General features: G+C 43.8%; 1 protein-coding gene and 2 long non-coding RNA genes across 4 annotated transcripts in view; 1 reads left to right on the top strand and 2 right to left on the bottom strand.

The window, feature by feature from the left end:
* Positions 1-1618: 1618 nt before the first annotated feature.
* Positions 1619-12392, bottom strand: LOC118302907 (RNA-binding protein, mRNA-processing factor 2a). 2 transcript variants are annotated; one of them, XM_035629427.2, is made up of 8 exons: positions 11795-12392; positions 9270-9347; positions 7967-8005; positions 7602-7664; positions 6450-6600; positions 5284-5447; positions 3657-3729; positions 1619-2772 (listed from the first exon to the last, which is right to left on the bottom strand). In XM_035629427.2, the coding sequence occupies exons 1-7, from the start codon at positions 12146-12148 to the stop codon at positions 3664-3666; spliced, it is 915 nt and encodes a 304-aa protein (XP_035485320.2). In that variant the 5' UTR covers positions 12149-12392; the 3' UTR covers positions 1619-2772; positions 3657-3663. The 2 variants fall into 2 exon arrangements, with proteins under 2 accessions (XP_035485320.2, XP_035485321.2); XM_035629428.2 differs by having other exon boundaries at positions 5299-5447; positions 11795-12388.
* A 2138-nt stretch (positions 12393-14530) lies between these two features.
* On the top strand, positions 14531-19044 carry LOC118302617. The gene is made up of 3 exons (XR_004790614.2): positions 14531-15346; positions 16185-16346; positions 18477-19044. It is a non-coding gene; the product is annotated as an uncharacterized LOC118302617 (long non-coding RNA).
* Positions 19045-19199: 155 nt separating this feature from the next.
* Positions 19200-20126, bottom strand: part of LOC118302616 — a 3534-nt gene continuing 2607 nt past the window's right edge. Inside the window, exon 3 of the long non-coding RNA XR_004790612.2 lies at positions 19200-19859. This is a non-coding gene — a long non-coding RNA (uncharacterized LOC118302616). The remainder of the gene's footprint in view (positions 19860-20126) is intronic.

The following is a 20126-nucleotide window of genomic DNA, read 5'->3' as shown; positions in this document are numbered from 1 at the left end:
TTTCCACAGATGTCATCTGCCTGGCATGTGGACGTTTGGCCAGTAGAGGACGACAAAGACCTGCATTAAACACCATCTTGGCCTCCGCCATCGACCTTCCTGCTGTTTTGTTGATGACCACAAGAAGCAGAAGAAGTCTTTTCATATCAACTTGGGGTAATTAAAAGACTTGTGACAATGACCTGAAGCTGTGAGACCCCCCCCCCCCCCCTTTCTCAGATGAAGAGGGTTTTGAGCTCTTCTGTTTCTGGAGACAGGAGGCTTCGTAAGAGGGTCCAACATATTCATCGCTTAGAACAGTCTCGTCTCCTGTTGTGTCGTCTGCTCTAACCCTTAAATTAACCAATTTCATTTTACCGGTTTAAGGGAAATGTTGATCCCAAGCCCACTGCAGCCACGAAAAATGCTTTATAATGTAAGTACATTTAATTCATATTAAACAAAGCATCGAATACCATGCACCTTGTCGTTAACAATACAGGTTTCTCAGAGAATAAATACGATCAAATACCCTCAGTAACAGACGGCATATGTTTTTTTTTTATATATCTGACCCTGGGTTGCGTCTGCACATGGAAACAGCCGAGAAAAGGAAATGCTCCGTCTTCCAATTCATAGCATCCCCATCTTCACACTGTATTGATTTCATGTCAATCCAAATATTCTACGTGAAAGTGATGTTAAATGACCTGGGGGGGGTTTTCTTCCCATGAAGGGCAAACAAACGGTGATGCTTCAGAATTATTTTCCCTCAAACAGTATTTGTTTGGGTTTAAACCCAAATTTTAAATTTCATCCAGTGATGCAGCATGTAAGACTGCTGCGAATGATTAGATTTATCATTGTCTGTATATTATATTTCATGTAGTTTAAAATAAAAAAGTCAAAGGTATCAGTTAGCGTAACGTCTTTAAATATTGTGTTTTTGTCCAACTGATTTAAAACAAATGCACAAAAGCAGCAAATCCTCACTTGAGAAAATGATAACTAATTTAATAGAGTAATTATACTATATAGTGCACTTAAACCATCAAGCATATTAACTTGATTTTCAAATTTGTTCACAATTTCTCTTCAAAACATTGTTTCTACTTTATTCTTAAATTTATTAAATTATCAAAAAATACAGATAACATTTCAACCCAATAGTAGCATGATATTAAATTTTAAACTTCAACACTAATGCTCAGTGGATGCTCAGAATTGAGAAGTAGATGAATCGGTCACTGGTTATTGGAGTAATAAATCGTGTATGGACCATAACTCTACTGGCACAAGATGGACAAATGTTTACCGTTAACCACCAGCACTGTTTTCACTGTACAATTAAGCAGCTGGTGGTATAGAGAGGCGTCACTTAAGAGTCCCTGGAGGAGCCGTCGCGGTCGGCTGAGCAGAGCATCTTTCCCGGCCTATGGGGGCAAAGTGTGGAGGTCAGCTCCACACATGACGCAGAAAAGACACGAATGCAACGGTGCTTACAAATGAAAAGGTTGGCATGAATTATTGATCGTCAACATCTGATGTCCGCAGCGTTCAATTCTTAAGCGTCGGCAGCGCTTCGATTGGCCCACTGATCTCTGTGCAGTGATAAAATGACAGATGCCCAGTGGAGAAATGCATTCACTTATTTTATTCATAAGATGGGAATATTTTGTTTTTACATCTTATGCACAGCAGATACAAAGACAAACATGTTCTAAACCACAAACTAAATTCCGCCATTACTCTAATCCCGCTTCCCATCTCAAAATGGCCCCCGACAAAAGCAACCCATTACGTTTGTAGTCCAGTTTCACATTCTGAAAGATGGTCTCACAGCAATCTCGTGTTAGCAGAACGGCTCAAGCCACGTTCTGAATACCTCCATTTTTGACAGATACCCACTTCCCCCTTTAAACAAATTGCACTTTTTTCTTCTTCTTTAAAACTACTTCAAGCGGATTATATGATCAGAAAAAAAAAAAACACCAAAAAACACAAGAGACGACTAAACATCCAACTTATACAGGTTCATTATTTAGTTGCACAAAAATGCATAAATATACATTACGCAAAAAAAAAAGTACAAAAATACTTGTACTTTGCTTTTGCTCAAATAATGACAGACATTGATATGATCATAGAGGACTGGGATTGTCAACGAACGTAGGGATGCATTCACAAGGTCCATGCGAGATAAGCCATTTACACAACAGCCTAACATTCACAGAGGTAAGACCGAGGTTCTACAGGAAAAACAAAACATTTCGCTGTCTAGGCCAAGGTAAAGAGGCAACACAAACACTAAGAAAATTAGGATACACAGAACTCTGCGTTCTAAATTCATGCCAAAAAGACTTTAACATGCAATGACTCTTTAACGCTTCTAAACCTCCCAGGAGCAGCGGTAACCCATGGAAGGACTAGCTTAATAATGGTAACTTCAACGCAACAATTTTTCCTCAGCAATTACGATCCATTGAGTTTAACTAGGCTGTGCATGAGGGTTTTTTTTTTTATCTATTTTTTCTTTCTTTCTTTCTCTCACTTTCTTTTTTCTTTTTTTTTTTGAAGTGCTACGATGGTACCGCAATAGTTGCCATGGATAAGCTCGGATTGTCGACAGCAAGATGATTTCAACTCAGACTCCCCCCAGAGACAATCGGGAGGAGGTATAAATACTGTTTGTTTATAATAATGCACACTTGTCCATTAAATAAACCTGATTAAATTAATGAAGAGCTTGGGCAAACCTCACTTCAGCTGGACAAACGTGTGGTTTCCAGAAGCCTAGAGAAAAAACGAAAAAACAATAGTTAGTGTAAAGAAAGACGACAAATCCATAATGTTACAACAAAACAAACCAAGACTTTTAATAAGGAGGCTGATCTTATGCATTCTTCTTTTTTGTCAGATATTATGAAAAGACTTAAACCAACAATGATTTAGTCTCGATGCTTTCAGACTTTACCACCATCTGTGGCACTCAGGCCAATTATATTTATAAAAAAAAACACAAATTTGTCACTGTTCTTATAAAAGGAGAAATATTATTTTCAGCCGCAGATTAATACACGTGTTGATTTTGTGAATATTTGAGGCAGTAAATACAAAATAAAAATAAAAGAATTGATCCCATTCACAATGTATGAAAGCCTGACCACGTATTCTTCTGGGCAACAGAGCTCCATTGTTGACCAGATATTACAGAAAATTAATGAGCCAAACTGCTGAGTGACATGTTCCTTTATTACAAGAAACATGGACACAGTAGGTTGTATTGCGTCAGCCCCAAATACACTGCTGTTCATCGTTCTGTTGCTGCTATAAATACATTTAGAAAACTACATTTAGTCATGATTTATATTGAAATGACATATTTAACAGTAGTAAATGAGTTTGGTTCAGAGTGAGACAGGTTGGGAAAGAATGCGAGAGACTAACGCACTGTTGGTTTTTGATTTTACAATGAGAAAGCTAACGAACAGCACCGGCCTTATTAGCATCTGTCATATTCATTGCGGTTCACTTTCCTCATGTTGACATATTTTTGCAGTTTTCAGGTAAACGTTGAGCAGGCGTCATTATTCAAGTGTCAGTTTGCATGGCATCGCGTTAGCAGTTAAGAGGATGATGGCTGGCAAATTAAAAAAAACAAAACACTTGTTACTCACTAAATATCTAACAAAACTGCCGGGATTTCCATCCAGGCTGGGAAGTGTCAGAGGGAGTAGGGTACCAGCGCATCTGAAGAAACACAAACATACATACATCATCTTCACCAGAAACCAAAAGGGCTGACATGAACTCTGTCGATTTCCTCCATGCACATGCTTGTGAAGTTTACTTTTTGACCAGCAGGTGTAGGACGACTGTCCCTTTAAGCCCTGGGCACTGAAGCCATGGGAATGTGGGTCACGTAGCAGCTCGTTGAGGACAATAGTCCTCCGGTAATTAACGGGGCATGGAAATGAGTTTAAACTCCCCTCGTGTTAAACATTTCCACTCGGTAAGAGCTGCTCGGGCCGGACCTTTACATACCTGCGACTAAACCTCGCGGCAGAATGAGGCCTCTCGTCCTTCCTGCACACCGAACGGAACAGGACAGAGGCAACACATGCAGCGCCACGCCGCTTAACGGACTCGGGAGGTTCGACAGTTGTTCGGGGAGACTCTGAATGCGACATTGCTTCTCGTTACAGTCAAACGTACAAGGCCTAGGAGTCAGTGGGAGAGAGAACTCGGGGTATTTTGGACGTCTTTCATCAGATCGCAATTAAAAAGCCCCACCTCCTCCTCCCTCTCTGCGGCTACACATACAGCTTATGTTCCAACAGGAGCGTGGACAGTAAGTTGGCACCTCCGGAGAAGCCCATCAGATGTGACAGTTTCTCCGAGCAAACGCCTCACATTCCTCCGCCTCTTGTGCCCCGACAAAATGGGCCATGTCGTGGCTGCCCACTTCACAGCGAAGCACTCCCCTGGGCTCCTTCAGTGCGGGAGGAAGTTGGCTTCCCAATGAACTTCAAGTGACCCAACATGAGACACATTTTCCATCGCCATTGTCGCCTAAAGCCCTGCCCACTGCCTTGCAGTCGAGCTGCACTACTGCTGTAGCATTTAGGCTGCCATTAGCTGACTATGTAAACACTTTTGTTAATCCATCTCGCCCCCGCCCCCCTCCTCCCCATCTGGTTAATGATAAACTCAGAAAAACGCGATGGAACTTGTGTGTACCATTTTAAAACTGGCAAACCCCGTCCAAGACATGTTTTCTAAAGATTTCTACCTCTTACATTCATGTTGAAGACCAATACATGGGTATTTTAAGTCAGCATCAGCATTTGTTTATGCCCCAGAAGACTGATGGCATGGTGATGCACAGATCTCCGTTGAAGGAAAAAGTTACACCTCCGTGTCTGAGACTCATCCACAAAAAAAGACACCAGGCAAAAACAGCCAGACGACGACGGCGGCGGCCACAGAGGGGGATTTAAAAGTTAGCGCACGGTAGTGTGAGGTTGCTCCACACCAAGGAATGTACCCATCACTTCCACAGATGAGCGGGAGTCAAAGACATTTTCCATTTTAAATGACATTATATATTAGGCTACAACTGATGGCTTTAACTTGCACTCGCTTTCTTTATATTCACATTGAGGGTGGATTTACAGACTTGATATCTGGGTTAGCTTTGGACGTAATCGTAGCCCGTATCCATTTTGTAAAGCTCAATATGTGCGTCGGGACACTTGAATAGAATCAAAGGTAAGAGGAAGAGAAAAGAGGAGAAACACACACCGGTTGGTCCCTCACCTGGGCGTGGAGGGCGGCGGCAGCGGCAGCGGCCGCCGGGTAAGTGAAGGCTGCGTGAGGGAGGCCTGGGGTCAGCTCCGTGGTGTACAGGGGGTAAGGTGTCCAGGCATCCGGCGATGCTGGGATCAGTGCTGCCCCTGTCAGATCATCTGGGGAGGTACAGGGCAGGAGGACACAAAATGCTGACTAACCTACCCTTGAACATGGAGGCTTGCATCGAAAAAACAAGGAAATATAATAATGAATGCAACAAAAACAAGTTTGCTTATTGCTTTGTGTCCTAATATGGCTTCTAGGTTTACTACTGGCCAATGATGAATCTTATTGTAGTAATAGTCCTCTTTTAGTGACTGTACAAGTCAAGTTTTACAACCCTAACGACACAGTCAGACCAGACTTCGCTTCCCATTGATTTCAGCAGAAACGTCTCCAAGAACCGGAGAAACTTTTCTATGTGGAACGAAAACATTCGCGTCTTGGCAGAAAAAAAAAACGATCCACTGCCGAAACTCTCCAACGTCCCATCAGTTAGACAGCAGGTGGAACTGACCTGTATCTGGAAAAATACAGTATACTCTCCTTAATAACTGCATGGTACGAGGATGCAAGGACGAAGATGCAGGCTTGATGACGGTAAAACAGGAAATTCTTTTTAATATTACAATTTGCGTGCAGCAGTTTTTGGCCAGCGGACTTCCACGGGTTGAGTCGACAACCCTAACCCTTCACAGTTTCCCGTTCCCTCCTGGTCTTTTGGCCTCACCGCACCAGTACTTTTCACTGGGCGAAATCTGGTCTGAATGGAGCGCAACGACCACCTGCCCACACCCGACGAGTCGAGCAGGCGCTTGGTCAAAGGCAGCAGAGACGCGACCGCGGACTAAACCCCCGTGAGAGTGCAAGTATCCCAAGCTGGACAGAAGCAAAGCGGCCGTCTTAAGAGTCGAGATGACACATGCATGTGGGGGTGAGTTAGTCTACAATTTGTTAGATACCGTTTTTAACTCCCCTTGCCCATTTGTCTCTAATACCACAACATTGTAAGACAGAACAAAAAAAAAATAATTGGTTACAAGGGCAATCGAGTACTGGCATTGCCAAGGTGAGAGTGGATGAAAAGAGCCTAAGAGTGGTGCAGCCGTACAACTTACATGGGTCCCGTGCAATGAAGTGTGCTCCTAGAGCAGGGTGGATATTTGTGGGGTTCGGTGTGGCCATCAGCTTACTCTTTGCCATCTTCGTGTTGGCTTTAGCAAACTCTAAGCGCAGGGTCTGGGGACTTTCGGGGTCAAAACGGATACCCTGAGGGAGAGACGGAGGAGGGGAGGAGGGGGACATGGTATAGTAAGGGAGGTGGGCTGAGATTGAGGGGCTGTAGCTCAGTTGTCTCTCATGGCCTCCTTTCCTTAAGCCATGTTTCAATAGTCAAGGTGTATCCTTCAAGCTTCCCTCCGGCTGAACAACGCGGGTCTGATCTCCTGCGAGAACAGACAATAGGGCCGCTCGCCCTACGACAGTAAAAAGAGGGACAGACTGAAGGATACACCGACATATTTCGACATGCCTGCGTCTCCTTTTCCTCGTGACGAAATCAAGAGCACAGGCGACCGGGGGAGTAGTTCACCCCGTCACGCGAGCCGAGAGGAGAAGGAGACGAGGAAAAGGGCTGACGGTGTCGTTTCTTTCAGGTGGTCTAACCCTGCTTGTGTTCTTGTGCCCTAAGCGTTGTGCCCACATGCAGGTGAGTAGTAATTTGGTGTGTGTGCGGTGTGTGTGTGTGTATCTGTTTGTGTGTGTGTGTGTGTGTGTGTGTGTGTGTGTATGTGTGTGAGACTGCTGGTGTGTCTAAGAGGTGATGCTCATAATAAGGAAGGCTATGAGAGAGAAGTGTTAGATACTGCCAACGTGGGCTACTGGGTGACACAAGAAAGAGGTTACACTACGGAGGACGTGTCCAGATAACAACTACACATGTGGCTGGAGAACGAGTATCACAGTAAAGCAGTGGAGGCTACACCAGACTAGCAAGGCTTGTGCATCGAGGTCAAAGTAAACTACCGTAAAAAGGCTACGGGATTCTGGCCTCGTTCCAAAAATGGCCCCTGCCATTGAATTATAAAAGACACAACGGGTTGGCTTTGAGAAGTGTTTTTGACGGGAAAGAAGAACTCCTTAAACTCCCAATCGTTCTCTTGAGATACAAGCAAAGGTTAGAGAAAAAAAATCTAAGCAACACAGGTCGACATTTAAATAGGGGGGAACTCGGACAGCAACAGACTCAGTGACAACAAGGCGATGCTTACATTGAGAGAATTCTTTGCCGCTTCTGCTCCAGACCGACTGTCAAAGGTTACAAACCCGACAGGCTGGAAGACAAGAGGGAAGAAACCAACTTGAAACAACAGATTCAACTGGACGACCATTATGACAAAGAAGAACATGCATTCTTGGAGAAAATGGCTGAATAAAATCTTAATGCATGTAGGCAATTCATTGTGACAATTAAAATCGACGAGAGCGGGGAACAATCCCGCCACTTTTCTGTCTTAGGCAAACACGTGGAAGTCACAACAACAACGACGACAACAACGACGGGGCCTGGCCATGTGTTTTATTGTTGCAGTGCAGCATTAGAGCCGTTTGCCTCCACTGACGGACGGAATCTCACCTGTTTTGAAGTCAACTTAATCAGTGACCCTTCATAACCCTGTGGGGAAGAAAGACAGCCAATTATCCACCCGGTCACATGCAGGAAGTCACACATGAACGCCTCTCGCTGTATACCCAGAGAAACCCGCCCGTGTGCCCCTCAGTTCGACAGGAGACGGCGGACCCCTCTGTGGCGGCGGTGCACAGTGAAATGGTTGAACGGAGCGAGACGTGCACATTTCCCACAAATGCACCTTTGACCGATTTGAATACAGCTCAAGTTTAAATGTTATCAGCCGATTGTGGTTTCTGGGTTTTTTCCTTCTTTTTTTACACTAGGTTAAGGCAAAGATTAGGCACGACTTCCAAGTAGAGCCACTGGTTTTTAAAACAACACAAAAGAGTGAACAAGTTCCTGAGGAACGAGGGGGGGAATTTTGCCTGAGCAGAGAATTGATAGATGGGATCTCTCGCCTGATCCTGATTTACAGCCGCGGAAAATTAAACAACTTTCATTGGCTTCAATAAATCCTGAGCAAAAAATCCAAACCAGACTCGGCTTCAGTAATTCACGGTAGAAAAACAGGAGGTTGAATGCAGTAAATATTTTTTTTTTTTTTTAAAAGGGTAAACCCCTTGAATGAATCCGATTTAAAATCCCATGTGCAAAACACACTGCTTCACTTTTTCCGTCCTTTTGCCTCTGCAGTGGGCAGAGGCGGCACCTTCGAAGTGGTTTCACAATGTCTCCATGTTAAGAGGGAAGATAAAAAAGTTCCCCTGCACGGTGGGCGAGCTGGGTCACGGAGAGGGTTGGTTGGCCAATCGCGAGGGCTACTCATTTACACATTCCGCGAGATCATCCATGTGCGCGGGATACCACTTCCAATTTGGTTAGTTGGGACACGGGTGGGAGGGGGTGTTCACGGGAACTGGAGTCCAGGCAAAAAAAGAAAGAACAAAAAATGGACGAACAATGATGTGGCCTGATTTCCATATATGCAAATAATCTGGACGTTCATTGACAAGGGGATTGTGAGAAAAGAAAAAGAAAAGAGCACTGACAAACTGTACTGAAGGAGCTGAAGCATCGAACGCTACAGGGACGATTAAGAAAACCTTTAAAGGTCGTCCTCTGCGTGCACATAACCGTTTCCAGCACCTGGCACACGGCAGCTACACTTGCTTGAGTTTGAAAGGGAAGGTGAAGAAATCGACCACATTTCATTTTCTGACCCCCCCCAAACCATAAAATGTGCCCCACTACAATCTGTACAACATCCGTCTCTCTCGCTGGACTCGTGTGTCATGTTGTAACTTACCTTGAAAGGTCTGAAGAGGAGGTACAGTTCCCGTGGTTTGATGTCGACTGGCAGGCCACTGACGAACAGTGTTCGTACCTGCGGACGAGAAAGAAAAAACGGCAACATTCAGTGTGGTTATTTTGTGTTGAAAACAGCAGCACGTGGGCTACGGACTGCGATGTGAAAAGACCAAAACATGCTCGGCCGTGGTCCCAACGTAAAGAGAAAATATAAACGGCTCGTGTTGGAGATATGAAATGAGCTGCAAAAGGTCAAGGGTCAAGTGTCCCACGTACACCGCGTTGCCAAACTTTTTTTCTCGACCCCGATGGAGAAAAAGAAAAAAGCCGAAACACACAAATGTCGTTCTGCAACGCGACAAGTGCTGCTGGAGATTTGATCCTTGAAGGATTCTGTTCCTTTTCGGCTTGTGACCCCTTAAACATGAAGCCCTCTCGTCAGTTTGCACACGTCGGACCACAGAGTGATTATTCCCTCCGAGATTTTCTATACTTAAATAATTTTTAGAGGCCAGAGAAGGGGTCAAATTAAAGCAATGATAAATAGAAAGCCTGAAAAATTATCCTTCATTTTCGCATAATGGCATTTTCTATCTGGTTTCCTGTTAATTGAATCACCTTGCGACCCCCTTGGGTGAGAAACACTGCTTAAAGGTAAACGACAAATCTCTTGTCCAAACCCAAACAGATGACAGCTTGATGAAAATGATTGTAAGAGAATTCCCCTCCAGGGTTTTAATATTTGTGATGAGCAGCACTGAGTGAAGTCAATTTGAATCCACCCAACATGTTTACGAGGTGCAACAGTGAATGTTGGATGTGGTCCTCATCACGGGCCCCAGGACCGGCCCCTTGAGAGTGTGAGAGTGTGAGAGTGTGTGTGTGTGTGTGTGTCCAGTGTGGCCCGGTGGAGATAAACAGTGTGCGCTGCGAGGCCCATTAGTACCCAGCCGGTGGGGGAGGCCCCTCACTATACAATGGGGCTGCCAGAGGAACAGCACTGGACAACAGTGCACAGCGTGACACCATTTCCTTCCTCTGACCTGCGGCCCGGAGCCTGCCAGCCCCCGCCGGCATTTTTCAGGTGCAGCCCAGCAGCGAGTCTCGGCCCCTTTACAAGTCGGCACACTGCGGCAGGCGAAGGCCAACGCGGCGGGACGCCAACTCGGTGGAGACGTTTTAATCTGTCCTCCTGTCCTCCCGTTGATCGAGTGGCTCGACGGACGGCGAGTGTATGAACCCGAAGCGTTCACGGCCGAGCCCATGCACTGTGGTATTTCTAATAACTTCTTAAATGCATCAGTTACATATTTTTGGGTTCAATTTTTCATGATCAACTATTTGCACATTGGCAAGAATCAGAATCTTGACTGATATGAAAGGTTTTTTTGGGGGGTTTCTGAATCAATTTCTGTCCCGTTTCCTTCACTTCTATCTTAATTACAAGGAGAAAAAGTGACAAATTAGTCTAAAAAGTCAAGTGGCCACTCAAGGCTTTGTTACAAGATAATGGGGAACAAAGGAGGACCGACAAAAGGCCCCGGCCCCCCTCCGAGTCTCTCCATAAGGAGTCATTAAAGAGGAAACTAAGCAGGCCACACTGAAATGAGGAGAAGAAAAATTTAAAAAAAATAAAATTAGTCATCACATCATTCTAAGGGGAATTTTTTTTTTTTTTAAATTAAATAAATATACTTTTCTGATTTTCTCGCATTTATTCAAATCCACAAATGGTGAGGATTTATTTCAGGTGCCATGATGACCTGGGATGCTGAGATCAACCTGCAGCGTTTGGAATCTTATTTCGTATGGTACCTGAATGCAAAAAAAAAAAAAGAAAAAAGAAAAAAAGAAAATACGCAGGGAAGTTCACAACAATAAAATATGGATGCTTTTAGAGACAAGGGAATAAATAAATTGATATTTTGTCGGAGCTCTGGATATTTTAAAATCAGCACTTTTCTTTCATTCCCCCCATTCAGAAGGGCCAAATGCTTTTAACTCATTTAACACATTTTTATGATGATAAACATATTTATTTGGATCAGATTATTTTATTAACAAAGTCTCAACAGTTCAGATTTAAACGTTGTTAAACGGCGTCGGGGGAAAAAAAAACAAATAATCAAAGAAAAACGACAAGGTTGACACCAATTGATGAGGCCGTTTGTTGGAGCCAATGATCCGCACCTGGAGAATCCAGTTTCAATATGTTTGGGGAGGGGGGGGGGGGATTTTTTTCGTTAAAAATACATGTTAAAGACAAAAAAATTAAGGAGATATCTTGTGCAAGTAATGTGCAAACTTCTCAAGTCTCGTTGCCACCTTAAAAACAAAAAAAACAAAACTTCAGGGGCCGAGATAAGTGAAAATGGAAGTTCACCCGCAATAAGAAGTTGCGCACAAAAATGTGCCAAAACTTTGCGGCGGCGGCGGCGGACACGGACCCGGACCCGGACCCGGTCCCCCGGCGGGCTGTCAACTCCACTCTCACGGACGACTGCAGACTTCCGTCGGACTCACCTCCTCCTCGATGGAGACGCCGCTGCTGCTGCTGCTGCTGCCGTTGTTGTTGTTGGTGCTGTTGCTGCCCGGCTCCGCGTCCGCCTTCAGACTCATGCTTGCGGACGCTTCGGCGGCGGCGGCGGCGGCGGCGCAGAGAATCACGTTCCTCCTGGACTGGTGGTACTTCCCCAACGCGCGTCCGGCGCTGCAGTGGAACTCCTGCTGCCGCTTGAACTTGAGCAGCGACGAGGTGCCGAGGTGCGGTCGCGCGTACGAGGAGGAGGAGGACGCCGAGGTGTCCGGCGAGAGTCTCTTTTGCGCAGAGGACGGAGACGACGGATTGGACGAGGTTGAAGCGCGAGAGAGAATCATTCATGAAGGGGAAAGGAGAACGAAGAAGAAACGACAGACGTTGTGCGCACAGGCCGCCGTGAACTAAAGCAAAGCAAGGTGAGAAGGTGGATTGTGTGCTCCGTGCGTGAGGGTGAAAGACGGGGAGGGGGGGAAGAGAGAAGTGCGCGTAAAACACCCGGAGCCTCTGCGCTCACATCAATGCCCTCAGCTGTGGGACTGTGCGCAGGAGGAACAAGTAAACTTTTCTCATTGGAGCGCGTCTCTCCCTCTCTCTCTCCCTCTCTCTCTCTCTCTCCTCCTGTCCGTGAGTGGGCCCCCTCCTCTCCCCCCCCCCCCCGCTTTTCAATTAGGTCATCAATTATGTTGGAGTCTGCTGTGAGCCGTAATCAAGCGGCAGATCCGCCTCAGCTGTTGTTGGAGGACCCCCCCTCCCCTCCTCCTCCTCTCCTCCTCCTCCTCCTCCCCCCTCCTCCTCCTCCTCCCCCCTCCTCTGCCTGCTACATCACCGTTTCTATGGGACCCGGAGAGCCAATAGTCACTTAACAACTAAAGCCCTCAACCTCATACATGATGATAAAAAAAAAATACTGTTTGATTAAAAAAAGTTTTACGCTTATAGTTATGATAGCCTTTTTTTTTCTTTCGATTCTGTACCCCCTGGAAACATAAGAAATAAAGGGAATTATATCAAGTACTACCAAGGCATCCATTATAATATTGGATCTGAGACTATGACTTCCTGTGTGCGACCCCTTTTATTTGTTTCTGTTCATTTGATTTTATTCTGCCGTGTCTGTTCTTTTAGGAAAAACCTTTATGAACAGACCCAATCAATCCTCCTTCAATTTGATGTAAAGGGCTGTTTCAAGAATAATTCATATCGACCGAGATGAAAAGCAACTGAGTATATTTACTCAAGTGTTGTACTTGAACCCAGTTTTGAGATATTTTAGCATTTCAATTTTATGCTTCTGCATACTTCACTGACTGTGTCACAACATTGCACTTTATGTTCCACTATTACAGTGCACATGATATTTTTCTGATATTACTCACACTGACCTATACTTTTATTTCAGCAACATTTTGAATACAGGACTCTTACTTTTAACAAATTAATTTTAAACTGTGTAGATGAGTAGATGGCGACAGAGCTGAATGGACGTATAGATATAAAAAATAAGTCTATAGGAAACATCCTTACTGAATAACTGTATATATACAAAATCAAATGTTTTGTTGATGTGTGTACAGATTCATTTCAGTTTCTCTTAGAAGAGCTTCAGATCCACAGCCAATCGTGATTTACCTCCTTCAGTTGCATGATGGTGATACACACACACACACACACACACACACACACACACACACACACACACACACACACACACACACACACCTAGAAACTTCATTTGTTACCACATCAATTTTCCCATAAATTACATGACAGTGTCCCATTAGAAAATCGAAATAAGACGATACATCTTGACAAACAAAAACTTGAACATGAGTGTATCTGATGTGACGGTGATTTTATGTTAAATTCTTTTAATGGAAGAAATATCTGGATCAACAGGCCTCGCCTAGTGAAATAATGTAAGTCTGTATCGGAGCCACAGTGATCATTGTTATTAATAACGACAGTAATTATAATATTGATAATGGCCTTAGGCTGTTTTGATGATTTGGATCCAGGTTGACGTACGAGTGGCGTGGGGGCGGAGCAGCGGCCCGTGTGTCGTGTGATGAGGCTCAGCCCTGGACGCCAGCCCAGCGCGCAGTGTGTTTCCTCCCAACAAGGCAGCTCTCAAAGGCCAGACAGTTTCCTGACTTTGTATAGGAACACAATCAGGCAGGCGGGGGGCGGGCAGGGGGAGGGGCGGGGCCGGGGGACGTATTGTCACTGTACTTCTCGGCGATTTGATCTAAAAATAGTGACGCTCTTACAATGTCTTCCCCGTGTTTTCTGTACATGCGGAACCCAAGTGGCGCTCGCACAGAAACAAAGAGCCCGTCAGGCAGTCGATGAGAGGAGATGTGTCTGTGAAGCAAACATGTTTTGGTGGAAAGCTTGTGTCTCAAATGAGGCAGTAGATAAGGACAGATAATGAGTTCGCTTCTGTGTTGCTGACCTGCAATTGTGTGTCAATGCAGCAGTATAACTTCATACTCAAACGAGAGCTAATCTGGTTAGACAGTTCACTGATTCCTTCATCAATAATAGATTAATCATCATCGATTTTCACAATGAATGAATAAAAAAAAAAAAAAAGGCAAATATTCCCTGGTTTCAGCTCCTCTGATGTACACAACCGCTGATTGTCATGTCTATTAAACTAGATGTCTCTGGGTTTTGGACCATTGGCATTTTTCTCACAATCTTCTGACATTTTAGAGATCGAACCATTAATTGATTATTGGAGCAGATAACCAGCAACTTGTACTGGTTGGTTTTTACACATTTTACAAATTATACAATATGATTTATCAAGACAAAGTCTTCTGTAATCAGACTAGTTATTGTTGGATTTGAATTGAAAAAACGTAATCTGACACGTCTGTCTGATGAAGGGTTAGGGGGAAGATGACGGCCCTCTTAATAATCTCTGTGGAGTTGAATTAATCACATATTTATTTTCCACAAGCTGAAATAAAAGGTGACAATGGTGACATTGTTTTAAAATCTGATGAGTGAGCTTGATGATAATGGCCAGATGTGCACCGCCGCAAATGATTTACACATTTTCTCATTTCATTTGGATCATGTTTTATATCCGCTGCATGACACATTCCTCCTTCGGGAACAACACATCTGAATTTTAGATGCCAATGTACAGTATGTTTTCATCAGGAATAAAATAGAACACAGGGGCTCTGCAGAGATTTGGCCCCGATACCGCCTTCAGTCAGCATCTGTATTATACTTGCGTTTTGAGAATGTTCAGAACGACGCGTGTTACGCTCCGTTTGTCATTTGAGTAACACTCGCCGCCTATGAAATATTGACTGTGCTGCTGAGCGATCGTTAATTCATTCAGTCAGTGTGTGCGGCTCGGACTGCGTCGTGAGGCTTTAATGCGCAGGAGGCCTCCGTCTCTACGCACCTCGTCCACGAATTCACAAATGATGACATCAAATCTGGCCTTTGTCTTTACAGATTACTTAAAGAAGACACGAACGCAACATGATGATAAACCTGCATCTTGCATCACTCAGGTGATGGGCATGAATTCATTTCTATTTTTATGATGATGTGATATTGATTTCAAGCTTGGGCCTTTTTTGTTCTCACGAATGTAATGTAAGTCTTGCAATGCAAAACAGTGACCAGTTCATAGCTATAAGTTTCAATATCAGGTTGATTAGTTAATAATAACATGCATTTACCATAGTTACAAAAATAGAAGATAATGTAATTAATTTCAGTATTATGTGCTTTGCTTGCTACATCTATTTTTACATGATAAGACGCTTTCTAATCCACATGATGAAGGATTTTCTTGAGATGAAGACAGATTAATCCTATTGTTTGAGAACCTGTTAAAACTCAATATGTGCGTAAAAACGGTACAAATATTTTTTTCCGGCGATCTCTTATTTCTGACCAACGAGACAAAGTGTTGAATTTGAAGCCCATTCTCTAAACTTGGCAGATAGATACACGTTTATTAATTTCTTTGTTTTTATGTCAGCTCTTTATTGCAACTGTCCCGAAAATGTGGATGAGAAGGGGATGAGAAGCACAGACGACTGGTAAAAAAATTAATATTTTTAAATATATATTTTATATACCATATATATTTTTAAATAAATATTTTAGGTCCAGAGATGTAAACGCCATCTTCACTACCAAAGATAGATTTGTGTTGATGAACAGCGCAAAATATTATTAATGCAGTTACATTTAAAGTAATATCTTTGACGTTTGGGGCTTAAATCCACAGGCCTCTTCGTTGGCATAGTAAGCGTTGGCATAGAGAATTTATATAATTGAGGGCGGAGACTTTTATAAAGTTGAAAATAATCAAGAGGTGTTTATCTGTTCTTTTAATAGCAAATGGATTGGAGCAAAATTTGGATTCAAATTGTTACTGATTGGCATGAATTGAAGACATTGACCGAGTGGATCACCACAACTAGACCCACGTGTGTCAATCACTGCTGTTGCCAGTCTGGAAGTACTGCAGAGGCTCAGCAGATTGGAGGAAGCTGCCGTGTAAGTAGTAAAACTGCAGGATGAATATATTTTTCGCAGGCTCTCTTTCGACTGAATGAGAAATAGTCTGTGTCACTGGTTCCTGACATCTTTGGCTCTTGACCTTATAATAACCCTTTTTCAAAATGAAAGAAAGCAGCAATGTGTGGCAGAATGTTGCTTACAATCTTGTAAAGGCTCATTATAATTTGCTTGTGACTCTTCGAATCATCTTGTGACGCCCCTAGAGGCATCCCAGCACCCAGCTCTGGGAAATAATCTACATTTGTTGTAATAACTGACTGCCTAAAGTACTTTATATCAGATTAAGTCCCGTCCCATTTTTAATGCTTTTATAAATTCAATAATATGACAAAGATGTTCAACAGACAACTTATTCTGTGGTCCTGTGCTAAAAACCCTCCAGTCTCGACGGTGCAATTGACAAGATAAGATAAGTTAAGATAAGATAAAATATACGTTTATTGGTCCCACAATGGGGATATTTGGTCATCACAGCAGCACGGTGGACAGGATATAGCAGAAAGAGCAGAACATAGAAAGAAATTTAAAGAAATTTAAAAAAGGAATTTGTATGTACAAAATATAACAAAATATAAATACTATATACAGAGCAGTAGCAGTAGCAATAGCAATAGTTGCACATGGCACAGACGTATGGAGAATTTCCGTTTCTACGAGTCTTGGGTCTGAATATTTCACTCAAAGTAAAAATAACTTGGACTCAATCAGAACTCCTAAGCAGAATATATTTGTAGTGTGTATGAATAATGTCAGTGTCGAATAGGATGGTTTTAGTGACATTAAAAGATGAAAAGAAAATCAAAGGAGTCGTTGTTAAGGAGTTAATAGGATTCTGCACGTCTGGCCAAAATATACAATTTTCACAGAATTATCTCTCATTGTATCCACCAGATAATCCGACCAGTTCAGGGGCATTAAATTCGCCCCCCACCCCCACCTCCACCTCCACCCCACCAACCCCCTCTCTCTTTCTACCCTCCGACACCTGACAGAAACCGAGACTGAACCGCTCACAGGCTCTGGATAAGCCTCATGTTTTATTTGCGAAAAGCGGCCCCATTGTCCCAGAAGTCACCTCGCACAGCACTCCTCGACTTCACGCCCCGCCGAGCCCGTCCCGCCGCATTAGCCTCACCCGCTGCTCGAGCACTTAGCCCGTGTTCCCCGTGTCCTCTGCGGTGCGGCCCCACATCCATTTGGAGGTCCTCGGAAACTTCGACGGGTTTTTTCAGCCACGCGCCGAGCAATGGGCGGCGCTGGGGCGTTGCGCGCGTGACGCTTCTCGTGGATTGCCTCGGCCAATAAATAGATCAAAAAGGCGCGTATGGAGCCGCGCCCCTCGGCCTTCGGGAAACGCGACCCGTATAAATTTGGGAATTTCTTCAACCGAGGAAGTTCATTGAAAGAGATTAAAGGAGGAGCATCTGTACCGGCCTATTAGGAAGTGAAAGCACCATTTATCCTTTCGGTGGCTGTAATTTGGGGCTTTTTGCCCTTTTGCTGACACTTGTCAGACAGTGCCACTCCTGCTGTGAGAGCTAACAACGACAGTGGGAGGGCGGAGGCTTGGAATCAATCACACTGCACTGCTGATACATGCGTGCGTCATACATTTTTTTTTTATATAAATCATCTATATCTTTGTCGGGAGAATGTGTGTTTGAATAATTCGGTGACATCGTTCGTGCCACGGCAGTTCACGGCACTATGTGGAGACTATAACAACTTAATGCTCTGCTCTCATTGGATTTGTCACAGCTTTTTTACACCTGCCATCTTCCGTCGGCTCTTCGTCACGGTTCTAGAGAGGGAATTTTCACAGGGGGGCATATTTCTAATGGATAGAGTAATTTTAACTAAAAGCGAGCTACTACGAAACACACAAGAGGATCGTTTGCCACTTGGAAGTTGTTGTTTTGTCAGTCACGTGCGTCGCCCGAAGCAAAGTGAACCTCAAAACCTGCCCGGCAAACAGTTTCTCGTTTTGCACTACAGTTAAATTATCGTTTTTATTCGTAGACGTGTTTGTGTGCACTGGACGAAGGTGACAAAGTCTGATATTCACTATGCTTTTACCTCTGTTTTGGTCTCCACCTACCCCTGAAGGAAAAGTCAAGCTCTCCAGCTGCTACGGCATGTCCCCCACTACGTGCACGGCTGTTCTCTGACAGCGTCTGTCCGCTGTTCGGTGCTGGGCAGGTGGCACACAGAGTGTTACCCGCTGTCGCTGAAAAAATTGGCGTGGTGAGAGGAGTGGGAGTGAACCAAAACAGAGACGAAACTGACACTCTCTAGCTCTGGGAAGCCAAGTGAAGCTGCGGAGAAAGGTGATCATTTCCTGTATTTTTTTTAATTCTCTATGTGTATTTCCTTTTGTATTTGATTAACTGTTGTATTTAATTAGTTAAATATTGGTCACGGCGGCTATGATTAACAGCAATTTGAGTGGCGAGTTGGGGTAAAAGAGGCCTTCTACACATAACCAAAGGACATCTGATGAAGTGGAAATATTGATCAATGCAGCCTTACAGCAGATTTATTGTTCTCCTGTTGAATAATGTAATCGCTGGCACGTCTATGTCGCAGGCCCTGGAGTTTACAGACCGATACAGAGGGCGAACAGGCAAAAAACCATTCTGTCCGTAACTGAAGAAGATGAGTCAGCCCTGAGTCCGATGAAAGTATTGCAATATTTACATATTTGTAGCATTACGAACTGGGCGCCTGTGCGGCAACATTCCCAGAAAAACATGCCGCGTTAAGTTGCTGCCAATGCTCACCAAACATATGGCCTCCTGCTGGAGCTTCACATTAAAAGCATCTAACCGGTGAAGCGCCACTTGACTTTTATTATGAAGTAATCGCAAAAGAAATGCAGCGTGTCAACGCAAAACAACTTCATAATCAATATCAATAATTATTTTGTTCATACAATGCCCTCTCAATGTTCAGTTCACTCTCATTGATTCAAAGAAAAAGCAGCAGATCTTTTACATTTGAGGAACTCGAGCCAGTTGATGTTTGGCTCCTTTGTTTTAGAACTGAGATTAAATAATTATCAAAATAGTTGCAGATTCGCTACAGTTTTCTTATATATATCAATCAATTCATTTCAACAAAATTCTGCTATTTGTGAATTACATGTCATCATTTCTATGCAACTTATAATGTTGTTTATTGCTCCCGTGTGCTTCCTGCCATATGACAGGTCAAAACGTCTGCTGTGAAAAAAAAATTCCAATCAAATACACTATCGGAAGGAACATAAAAACTACACAGAATCGTCCTGTACCAGAAACATAGCTTGTGTGTTACCAGTTCTGTTTTAAAAAAAATGAAGAAAAACCATTAGGATCCAGTTTGTCATCAGCTGAACCTGGGGTCATGACCTCTGCACAGCGTCCATTGTCTCCCTCCGCGCCCCCGGCGTCCAGATGTTCGCGACGGGCCGCGGCGATGACAATCCGTCACACCTCTCAGTGGCTCGTTCTTTAAAAAAAACGACAAAAAGACAATGAGAATCTGTTCGAATGCATGCAGGGTTGGGGGTTTTTTTTTCCGTCTCTGCACATCAGCATTAAATATTAATCTCAGCGACATCAGAACCTCAAATAGTCCATCTGTCATTCGCCTTCCTAACATTTGTCGAACACGCTGACCCCAGTTTCGTTGCCTCCACCGCTCCTGGATCTCCAGCCTGTTATGTATTTCGACAATGACAACAAAGCCGGTGCCAGCGCCGACTGTGTTTATTGT

This window comes from Scophthalmus maximus, chromosome 4 (assembly GCF_022379125.1).
Source record: "Scophthalmus maximus strain ysfricsl-2021 chromosome 4, ASM2237912v1, whole genome shotgun sequence".
Lineage (NCBI taxonomy): Eukaryota > Metazoa > Chordata > Actinopteri > Pleuronectiformes > Scophthalmidae > Scophthalmus > Scophthalmus maximus.
The sequence above is the reverse complement of the archived record's forward strand: the minus strand, read 5'-3'. Positions and strand labels throughout refer to the sequence as shown.